This window comes from Cariama cristata, unplaced genomic scaffold, assembly GCF_000690535.1.
Source record: "Cariama cristata isolate BGI_N322 unplaced genomic scaffold, ASM69053v1 scaffold6658, whole genome shotgun sequence".
Taxonomy (NCBI): Eukaryota; Metazoa; Chordata; class Aves; order Cariamiformes; family Cariamidae; genus Cariama; species Cariama cristata.
Window position 1 is genome coordinate 51,508 of NW_009630810.1, and position 12,114 is coordinate 63,621.

General features: G+C 40.1%; 1 protein-coding gene across 1 annotated transcript in view; it reads right to left on the minus strand.

Moving 5' to 3' along the window:
* Positions 1-206: 206 nt before the first annotated feature.
* Positions 207-12,114, minus strand: part of NUDCD1 (NudC domain containing 1) — a 42,298-nt gene continuing 30,390 nt past the window's right edge. Inside the window, exons 8-9 of the mRNA XM_009705718.1 lie at positions 4,382-4,541; positions 207-622 (exon numbers count right to left, since the gene is read on the minus strand). Of these exons, the coding sequence (XP_009704020.1) occupies positions 330-622; positions 4,382-4,541 (453 nt within the window). The 3' untranslated portion in view covers positions 207-329. The remainder of the gene's footprint in view (positions 623-4,381; positions 4,542-12,114) is intronic.

Genomic DNA, 12,114 nt, shown 5'->3' on the forward strand with positions numbered 1-12,114 from the left:
TATGGCAAATACAGTTATCTGGAAAAAATAATGCATAAATCTATTCATCTATGTAATAGCAGCCTCTGACAATTGCTTTGAGAAAGCTGTTAGTGCAGAAGACATTTTCTCATCGCTCTGAAAAAGCTTACTTCAGTGGCAGCAAAGCTAAAAAAAAACCCCAAACTTTCTCACTATCTTACAGACAAATTCTAATGAAAAATTTTGATTCCCCTGCAAAAGATCTCCTTTTTAAACTTCAGCAAATTGTACTGAACTTCTCAGATCATTTACCTAGCCAGTTCTTCAACAAACTGTTAATACAAACTACAGCAGAATATACTGAATAATTAATTTCCAGAGTTCACCTTTATTAAAAACAAGGCTTTTGTTGTGAGAACAAATAATCTCTCACTTGTAGCCTGAAAACCTAAGATAGGATCATTGGCTTCCAGGGTTGCTACTAGCTGCTTAGCAACCTGCCCTACTTGTCTTCCTTCCTTCCTGTTGTAAAGAACTGTGGACAGAGGAGTCGGCTGACGATAGATGAAAACTCGTCGCAAGCACTCACAAAGAGCAGCATAGGAGTAATCTGGAGCACAAGCCATGAACTTCTTGTCTTGCTTTGACGCTTGGACATAACCTGCATAGTCCAAAAAGAAGTAGAAAGCATAAGTAATACACTGGTCTCAACAGCACTTTGACTGGCTAAGACAAAATCAAGCTTAGCTTAAAAAATAATACGCAATTAGTAACAAAAAAAGATATACGTTGGTGTTAAATAAGCCAATAGTTTTTGGAGGTATGCATTAATCAATTTAATATCAATATACAATTCTTCTGTACATCTTCCTAACTGGCATTTTTGATGCATATGTACGCATAGCTAGGCACTGTTCCCACATCTAGCCTCTCTCCACCTCACAAGGTCTTCCATTTTCTCATCAGGATCGTAAGACACGAATACACATCTTGGGCCAATATTGGTAGTCTAAGCAGAATAACCCTCTTCTCTCCCCTCATCTCCCAGTTTGTAATTACATTTAAGATTTCTGAGCCTACTGAATCTTGAACAGATGCTTTAAAATTTGCCTTCTATTTAGAACTGACTGAAAAAACCACGAGTTACTTTTCAACACACTGTAATCTTTGTTAATATACACTGAGAAGGAAAAATCTTCCTTTTCCTCTTCCATCACAGAACTCAACTAGTAAAGAGACATTTCAGACTGATTTCCTTTCACACTTTTGTAAAGAGACTTGAGACGCAATCTTTGCAAAGTGATCTACCATCTTTCTGAAATGTCATTTGCTTCACTTCCATTGAACAATGCATGGTAATGGTTATCACTGAAAGACAGCAAGCATACTAGAGTTCACTTTTTTTGGCTCTCCCTCTTTACTATCGTAGGGTAGAGGTCAAAGTACTGTTAATGGGGCCAGCTGAGATGGAGCTAATTTTCTTCACAGCAGACCATAAGGCGCTGTGTTTTGAATTTGTGACTAAAACAGTGTTGATACCACATGATTTTTTGGCTATTGCTGAGCAGTGCTTGCACATTGTCACAGCTTTCTATTTTTCCAACTCTGCCCACCCCCCAGGAGGCTGGCGATGCACAAGAAGTTGGAAGAGGACACACCCAGGACAGCTGATCCCAACTGACCATAGAGCTCAACCCACAAGCTTTCTTCCTTCTGCCCTTCCTGTTCTCTCCCCTGTTCCACTGGGGGCAGAGAGGGGGGGAATAGGAAGAAAGCGAGCAGATGTGTGGTGCTTAGGTGTCCCCCAGGGCTAACCCACAACCGTACCATCACAATTTAACAGTGCATTTTCAAGCTTCAGGGTATTTGGTTGTTTGGGGTTTTTTTTTTTAATGTTAACCCTAAGACTTCTAAATTTACAAATGCTTGCTACTGTCCTCAAAACATGATCTCTGTTCAAATCCAGCTTGACAGTTTTCACCATAAAACAACTAGTAAATATATAGCTAGACCATCAATTGACATGATTGCTGTACTGGGAAATATTACGACAGCCAGAAAAACCTTCCAAGTGTAAGTTCATTAATTTAGTTCATATATTTAAACATTGGCACTAACAATAAAAGCAGGATTTAAATATAGGCTCGTAGGTAAAAGAAGCTTTTGAGCCAGGGACTTGTATTTAAATGAGATTTCCCAGAAAGAAAATTGGAGGCTCTTAATTTTTTTAAAAAACAAATCTAAAAAAAGTCACTGTCTTCTATTTTTCTGGTTTATAGGTACAACCCTGTTAGGAGCAGGGGATTTATACAGCAAGACTAATGAGTCGTCAGTGAAAGATACAGGCTTGTTCAGTAAATTGTGGTAAGAATGGGCAAGATCACACAACTGCTCCTTCAACCAGCAGCAAATCATCAGATGTTAGCAGCCAAGGGTCTATTCAAGACCAATTGCTTTTTTCAACAGAAAGCTGTCAGGACAGATACACAGAACAAAAAACTTGGTCTCTTCAGTTTCCCTTTGGTTCCTTCCTTAGGTTTCAGTCCAAGACTTGAATTGAAAAACATTAATTTTTCTATCGTCATCTTGGTATAGCTTGTTAGAAACTAATTCCAAAAGTCCAAGCAGAGGAAGAAGGAAATAGGGCTACTACCATTGCTTTGGTCAATATAATGAATACTGTAGGTTTTGAAAAATTAGTAGTTTCTAGATTAAAAGGCTAGTTTTCACTACTAACTCTTGAAAGTACTTCTAAATTTGGTTGCAGATAAACAAGCTGATGATTTCACCTCTGGCATAAAAAAGATGAACTAGATTAGTACAGAAGTGTAAACTTCAATATAATACTGTAAAATGATAGCACAATAAAGAGAAAGAAGTAGAGGAACAATGTTGAGTTTTATCATCTTCGGTACAAAAAGCTCAAAGATATCATAATATCCTTCCTTTTATTTTCAAAACAATAGAAACACGTTCTTAAAATAGTAGTACAAGTCAGCACAGAAACTTGAAACTAATCGTAATTTGAAAAACCATCTTAATCCTTATCATCCGCTTTTTTCCCCAGCATAATGAAATTTGAAATGAGTAAACAAAGAACAACTTGTGAAATTAATCTCTTTTGTTAGAGGATTTGTTATGACACTTACAGGTTAATTTGATCTTAAGTTCAAATAAGAGGTTATTAAAAAATCATTCATATTACAAAACTAAACAAACTGCAAAAACTTAGAAAAAAACCAATTATATGTAATGGTACCTATGTCAGCTCTATAAAACAGCTAATATCTTCCCTTTCACTTTGGACCCAGACTAAGAGTGGTCAAACGTATTCGGGGAGGGAGGGAATAAACTGTCACACTCATGGCATTTTTGAAGGAATGGGTCTAGAGAACACTTAGAGAACATGAAGACTGTAATTGTCACAGCAGAAGTAAATTCTGGACCAGATCAATTTTTGTGAAAACTGATTTATCTGTTTCTTACTTGATAGGTACAACACTGGGCTATGTGGACCATCCTATTTGATCTGATTTGGCAATTCTTACTCTTGCATCCATATTTTTCAAACTACTTTCTGCTTCTGAGCTTTAGGATTCTGCTTCCAAGAGAGGGTAAAAACAAATTCTTAGTCCTGATTGCAAGAATACAGCAATACTTAACAATTCTTTACAATCACATTTCCTACTTTTTTGGCAGTCTGTAATTTCAGAAGTTAGGGGCTTCTTGAGCCAGAGCTGGCACAGTTACGCTCTTGATCGATTTTTCCTGTCACAATAATTATTTTTTTTTTTTCCAAATTCATGAAAACTTTCCATGTGTACAAAGTTTTGTGTCAGAGGGTTCCATAGCTTAAATGTACATATGTGAAGTATTTCTTTTAGCTTCTTTGAACCTACTACGTACCAACATCATCTGATGCTCACAGCTCTTACAACAGAAGAAACAGTGAACAATCATGTCCAACTCTTCAGACTTGTCATTTGGGACAATGAGATAGAAAAAAATCTAAAGGTCACTTACATGCTTATGGTCAGATATTTTAATATAACACTTGACATATCATCAGTGAACTACAGCTGTTTCCCTGATGATTTCTGTATAAGTGTTAAGGTAGTGATTGTGCTTTTAAGTCTTTATCTCAAGTTTACTTATCCAAGGAACTCTCCTTTTTACTGTGCAATACTGTGCTTGCATCCTGCATATGGTCTGAAAAGGGTGATTTTCCTCCCAAGGCATAAACATTTTATTTCTGATGTTCTAATATTTCTAAAATTAAGCCAACACACTGCTATCCACAGAATTATAGTACATTTCAATTCAAATGTAATGAAGTGAAATATCAACGGAAGCCATACTAAGAGTATTCAAGTAGAAAAATCTCAGACAGAGGAGTGTGACACAGAAGTTAACTTCCTACCTAAAGCATTAAAAGTCGCAATGTGTTCCCACATGTTCTCTGGTTGGTCAGAGTGGGGCTGCCAGAGAAGAGCATCAACATCATGCCTCAGGCAGAAGCATGGCATTTCTCTGGGATCCACAACAACTGAAAAAAGATACTGGTTGCTTCCAAGATTAATCTGAAAACGAAACAAAAGAAATACAAAACATTGATTCAAAGCATAAATAGCAGATTCTGTCACACATACTGCTAAAGTTAGATGGTCAACAGCTTCATGTTTGTTAGTGACAAAATGCTTGAATACATTATGCTGCGTCCATTGATCAACAGCTCAATACACTACAAGTATTTAACACATTTCAGGCAGATGCAACTAAGTTTCTTGGGGTAATATTTATGGAAACATTATGTCTACCACACAAGTATTCAGGAATGTTTTGTGTAGAAATGGTTTTCTACAATACAGGATCCCAACCTGTAACTTCTGATGTTAGGAAAAGATTCTCTCTAAGTAATCATGTCTGGTTTTCTGCAGTGCCAACAGGGAAGGAAATACTGTCCCTCTGCAGTAAAAGCTGGTAAGCACTGGAACAAGGATTAGTTAGAATACTAAAATTATGAAAGGTCAACAATTTTTTATTTACTCACAATCAAATAATTACTAAATTTCAAATCAGCACACTCTTCATCAAATGTCTAGATTACCAGAAACATTCAATAACCGCTTCCATTCACCAGGAATGACCAATTACAAAGACAGACAAGACAGGTATATCCTGCTCCTGAATAAACAATAGTAAGAATAAACAATAAAACAACACATAGTGAGTTTTCTATGTAAAGTCTTCTAAAGGAAGTTAATAGCAATACTTTTAATGTAGCTCTATGACTGGCAAATGCTCAAAGAGTAAAGAACAATCTGTTCCCTTATGGTCTATCAAGAAAGAATGCTCAGGAATTCCCATTTGTATCCAGAGCTGATCTACACTGTTCATGTTACCAGATGAACAAATACATTCGAACTATTTTTAATATCCAGCAGCTACGTCTGCAACAGCAACATGCAGGACTACACCCTAATACATGGTACGATATATTACTCCTCAATGAGTGTTTCAGATGCTGACATTTGTTGACTAAGCGTTCTCAAACAGTTGTCACAGCACTCTTTTTATTACATGTATTGTGGCAATAACTATGAACTGCAAGCCTTTTATGCTATCATTGTGCAAATGTCACAGGATGGGGTCCCTGTCTTGAAGACCTTAATTTAATCTTAACATAAGATCCAGTGGACAGAAACAACAGCTATCAAGACCCAGAAATTTGTTTACTCAATGTTATACAGTCTACGGCAGAACTAATGTAATTATTTCAGCTGATTAAGTTCAAGTCTAATGGCTCAACTTCAAAACAGCCTTCTATTACTATGCCATTCAACAGGGATACAAATTCTTCAGTTGTATTAAAACTACAAAAGAGGTGAAATAATCCTTAGTCTCCATTAGGGCCAGATGCAATCATGAAATGAGGGTTACTAATTTTCTAAGGAACTAAGAGGCAAAGAAACACTAACAAAGATAATGTCAAGAGTTCCACTAATAAGGTACCTTAAGCACAAAGTTAAAAACAGGAGGCAGGTGTTATATTGGTGCAATGTGCTAAGCAAAACAGAAAGTACAAAGTTCTAGTCCCTCAAATTTAACATCTGAGAAAAGTAAGGAGTCAGCAGAGGTCAGGCAGATGACTCCAACAGAGGTGAGTGGAACAGACCTCTAAGGAGCACAGGAAAAATAGGCTGAATGAAGGGGAAACAACTTGAGAAAGCGAACAAGTTGAGACTTCTCATACATTCAGCTCAGGACTCACTCTATGGGCCCCTACTACATGCTCACAGTGGCACCTGCTTCTCACACCTGGGAAAAAGTCAATCTTGGGGACTGCGTATCAATACACACTGGTATGATGACACTCCATAGGGTCATGGACAGTCGGTTACAGTATGATTTGACCAGAAGAACCTGTTAGAAGGTCCAGCCTCCTCAGCTGTTTTTCATCAATGCGACCTCTGTTTTGCTGCTGGACAGCTAACCTCCCCAAAAGTCATCATTATTAGTTCTACTTCATTCTCTTATCTCCCAAGTAAGAAAAGCAAGTTGTTCCTGGAGCACCAGAAGGAAACAAAGCTTGGCTTCCTACAGACTGGAATTACATTTCCCCAAGCTTCTTTTCCCCAGAACTCCTTGTAGATGTGATCTCTTTTCATTTTTAAGCTCTTCTGTCCCACAATCCCTACCTGCTTTGTTGAAAATGAGGTAGCACAGTCTACAACTAACCTTGAGCTTTTGCTGTGCTTACACGCCAAACAGCTACTGCCTTTCAAACTGGATACAAACTGAGTTACTGTGGTGGGTTTCACTTTGGGTGGCTGCCAGCCAGCCAGCCAGCTGCTCTCTCACTCCCTCTCCTCAAGAGGACAAGGGCAGAATAATAAGATGAAAAAGCTCATGGGTCGAGATAAAGAGAAGGAGATCACTTACCAATTCTACCATGAATGGCAAAATAAACTTTACTTGGGGAAAATTAATTTAATTTATTGCTAATTAAAAATAAAGTACGATGATGAGAAACAAAGGCAAAGATTATAAAAACTCCTTTCCCACACCCTTCCCTAGCTCAACTTCAGTCCTTCATTCCTGACTCCTCTACCTCCCCCACTACCAGAATGGTGCTGGGAGATGGGGAACAGGGTTGGGTCAGCCCAAAATGTTTCCCCTCTGCTGCTCCTTCCTCCTCACACTGTTTCCCTGATCTAGCATGGAGTCACTCCCATGGGATATAGCCCTTCATGAACTGCTCTAACATGGTTCCTTCCCATAGGCTGCAGGTCTTCACGAACTGCTCCAGCATGGGTCTTTTCCATAGGGTACAGTCCTGCAGGAACAGACTGCTCCAGCATCTATCTTCCATGGGCCACAGTTCCTACCAGAGAATGTGCTCCTGCGTGGGCTCCTCTCCATGGGTCACAGCTCCTACCAGGAACCTGCTCCTGAGTAGGCTCTCCACTGGCTGCAACTTCCTCCAGAGCACATCCACCTACTGTGGTGTGGTGTCACCCACAGGATGCTGCATGGATGTCTGCTCCACCGTGGTCCGCCATGGGCTGCAGGGGGACAAGCTGTCTCACCATAGTCTTCTCCATGGGCTGCAGGGGAATCTCTGCTCTGGCACCTGGAGTACCTCCTTCCTCCTCTGACCTTGGTGCTTGCAGTGCTGTTTCTCTCACTGCTCCCTCTCATTGCTGCTGCACAGCATTTTTACCCTTTCTTAAACATGTTTTCCCTGAGGGGCCACCAGCATCCCTGATGGGTTCAGCTGTGTCCTACAGTGGGTCCACTGGGGCTGTTTGGAACTAGCCGTGTCTAGCACAGGGCAGCCCCAGGCTCTTCTTGCAGAAGGTACCCCTGCAGCCTGCCTACTGCCAGCACCTAGGTATAAACACCCAATACAGATCTACAAGCTGAGGCACCATGTATAGGTGTCTCCTCTTTCTTATTGTTGTATCTCAACTGACAGAAGTTAAGCACCTTTGAGATAGATAACAGACAGAGCACTCTTCTCATCCATAGTTCAACTTCATTATGCATCAGTCCTTTAGCTAAGGGAGAGGGTCGGACTCTCAGGAATTAACTCAAAAAAAACAGGACTACAAGGATGTCGTTAGGTTATGCAGGGAGAAAATCAGAAGGGCCAAATGCCAGCTAGAACTTAATCTGGCTGCTGCCATGAAAGGCAATAAAAAATGTTTCTATAAATACATTAGTAACAAAAGAAGGGCTAAGGAGAATCTTCATCTTTTACTGGATGCGGGGGGAAACATAGTGACAAAGGATGAGGAAAAGGTTGAGGTACTTAATGCCTTCTTTGCCTCAGTCTTTAGTAGCAAGACCAGTTCTTCGGGTACCCAGCCCCCTAAGCTAGAAGACAGGAATGGGGAGCAGAATGAAGCCCCCATAATCCAAGGGGAAATGGTTTGCGACTTGTTGCACCACTTAGACACAGACAAGTCTATGAGGCCAGATGGGATCCACATAAGGGTACTGAAGGAACTGGTGGAAGTGCTCGCCAAGCCACTTTCAATCATTTATCAGCAGCCTCAGCTAACCAGAGAGGTGCCAGTTTACTGGAGGTTAGCAAATCTGACACCCATCTACAAGAAGGGCCCAAAGGAGGATCTGGGGAACTACAGGTCCATCAGTCTGACCTCGGTAGTGGAGAAGGTTATGGAGCAGATCATCTTGAGTGCCATCATGCAGCACGTACAGGACAACTAGGTGATCAGGCCCAGTCAGTGTGGGTTTATGACAGGCAGGTCCTGCTTGACTAACCTGATCTCCTTCTATGACAAGGTGACCCACTTAGTGGATGAGGGAAAGGCTGTGGATGTTGTCTACCTAGACTTTAGTAAAGACTTTGACACCATTTCCCACCACATTCTCCTGGAGAAACCAGCTACTCATGGCTTGGATGGGTGCACTCTTCACTGGGTAAAAAACTGGCTAGATGGCAGGGCCCAAAGAGTGGTGGTGAATGGAGTTAAATCCAGTTGGCAGCAGGTCACAAGTGGTGTTCCCTAGGGCTCAATATTGGGGCCAGTTCTGTTCAATATCTTTATCAATGATCTGGATGAGGAGATTGAGTGCACTCTCAGTAAGTTTGCAGGTAACACCAAGATGGGTGCGAGTGTTGATCTGCTTGAGGGTAGGAAGGCTCTACAGAGGGAGCTGGACAGGCTGGATCAATGGGTTGAAGCCCACTGTATGAGGTTCAACAAGGCCAAGTGCTGGGTTCTGCACTTGGGTCACAACAGCCCCTGCAGTAACACTACAGGCTTGGGGAAGAGTGGCTGGAAAGCTGTCCCACAGAGAAAGATCTGAGGGTTTTGGTCAACAGCCAGCTGAACATATGTGCCCAGGTGACCAAGAAGGCCAATAGCATCCTGGTTTGTACCAAGAACAGTGTGACCAGCAGGACTAAGGAAGGGATTTTCCCCCTCTGCTCAGCACTGATGAGGCTGTACCTCAAATACCATGTTCAGTTTTGGGCCCCTCATGACAAGAAAGACATTGAGGTGCTGGAGTGCATCTAAAGAAGGGCAATGAAGCTGGTGAAGGGTCTGGAGCACAAGTCCTGTGAGGAGCGGCTGACGCAACTGGGGCTGTTTAGCCTGAAGAAAGGGAGGCTCAGGGGAGAACTTATCATTCTCTACAACTGCCTGAAAGGAGGTTGTAGTGAGGTGGGAGTTTGTCTCTTCTCCCAAGGAACAAGAGGCAAGACAAGAGGAAACAGACTCAAGTTGCGCCAAGGGAGGTTTAGATTGGATATTAGGAAGAATTTCTTCACCGAAAGGATTGTCAAGCATGGGAACAGGCTGCCTAGGGAAGCGGTGGAGTCACCATCCCTGCAGGCATTTAAAAGACATGTAGATGTGGTGCTTAGGGATGTGGTTTAGTGGTGGACTTGGCCGGTTGGACTCTATGATCTTGATCTCCATGATTCTCTTGATCTATGATTCTCCATGAAACTACTTCCTCAGTTCAAAGAATCATAGAATCGTTTAGGTTGGAAACAACCTTTCTTTGAACCGAGGAAGCAGTTTCATGGAGAATTAAAAAACTGCACAAATGTTTATGACACCACAGTAAAATTCCAACATTAGCACAAAAGTAGCTTTGAAGTCACCAGCAATCACTATTTTCAGCCAAAGGTACAACAGTATATAAATTAAATTATTTACATATGACAAGAAGTAAGCCTTACAGCACACAGCACTGAGTAACTTGTAGATGTCTTTCAAAAGCAGCTACACGTATTTTTAAGGGTCAGACACTCAGTACTTTGTAAATCCCTTATCTAGTAAAGCACACATCAAAATTTAAAAAGTATGTTCTTTTAGAAGTACCATGTCAGAAATGTGATAGTTTTACAAACACCAAGTTTTTGGTTTTAATAAAATAAACATCTGTAGTTAAGTAAAAAACCCCAAAACACCCAACATACAATTTAAATCTGCATGTGTCCTAACCATAACATTATATATATAAGTACAAGTGCCGTGTTACTTAGCTATTGTTAATTTTTACATCACAAACAGTTTTGAATAGACTAAAGTAATTAAGTTTTTTTTCCAGGTTTCAGTAAGTTTATGGAATATATAGAGAAATATTTTAGAGGTATAACACCTCAGAAAAGTAATTCTGAACTTTGATTCCTTTTTACTCCCAGAAGTAATTTACAATGTTTTGAAAAACCCAATAAATGCTATTTAAGTTGGGTTAGTTGCCTATTTTGCACAGAAGAGAGACACAGATCACTTGAACAGTCTAAATGCAAAAAAAGTTTTGTGAGTGTTGTCAGAACACGAGAAACTCAACTGCAATAAAGAACCATTCAAACTTGAAACAGTTATTCAAGCAAAGCATCCAAAACCAGAAAAGCTCTTGAGGAAGACCTTGCCTCTTCTCTTATCCATCACCACTAAAGCATCCCCACTCCAATTGACATGTACGAATACATGACATGCCTCCCACACTCCTGTAGCTCAGATGTAAGCATGATGTCTTTCACAGAATGGCATACAGTTTTATTTAACAGAGGTCATGCTCATGCTTCTATATAGGCATACAAGCAAGCAAAGAGTGATCTTATACGTCAGCTAGTAGAAAATGAACGGAAGTTCTTCTGTTGTTTCCATAATCCACCTATCAACCAGAAAAGTCTCCTGTCACAGATCAACTGCTTTCTGAAATTACCTACTGAAATTAGCTATATAAAGACCTAGGTTTACGTAGTCCACTTCCTATTTTCTCCTTGCTCTACAAATCACTGCGAATATTCTCTTCCTTTGTATTCAAAAAACAAGCAACATCTCTTCCCTTAAGCCATTCCAACTTTGCTAAGTATTGGGATGCCTGGATTTCCCCATTGAAAGCAAACAGCACCACTTTGTACTTCAAGGCATCTTTCAGCATTTTTTCAACTACTAATTTCTGTGCATTTTATCATACATGCATCTGCAACTGGTTTTAACAGGATGCATAGTCAAGCATATGGTAGTATACATATTCATCTACGTAACACAGAACGCAAATTTGTTGTAAATGTTGTAAATGCTACTGCAAGCAGTTCCAAAAACAAGGTAGTGTTTTTAGGTAGCCCATACTTCACCTGACAAAGTCCCTCCCCTCCACAGCAGAAAACATTGTCCATCACGCATCTCTAGTTTCTGATGCCTTGGAAACACAACACGCTGGAGTTTAGGTCACCGTTAACCTAACTTAAAGAATTGATATTAATAAAGCAAATATTTCTCTATAGGAGACACTGAATAACTGCATTTGAGCTAGAGGAGACAAACATAATTTTGCCACAAAAGAACAGGCCAGTATAGCAATATATTTGACAAAGATTGCTGGCTGCCAAATCTATTTATTTCAGCTGGATCATTGCCATTGAAATGCACTAGAAAATGTCAAGAAAAATAGAATCAAGTCTCTTTACAGAACAGATATCATTACACCATCAGTGTTTTGTATCCTTAAATTATAACTCAAGGTGGGAAATGTTCTTATACAAATATTTCATGGTCTTAAATTCTCTAAGATTCTGGACATGTGTTTCACAAAGTTCTCTCCAACTTAAGAGCAAAACCACACACACAACTGTATGCTACTGATGATGGTTTACTACAA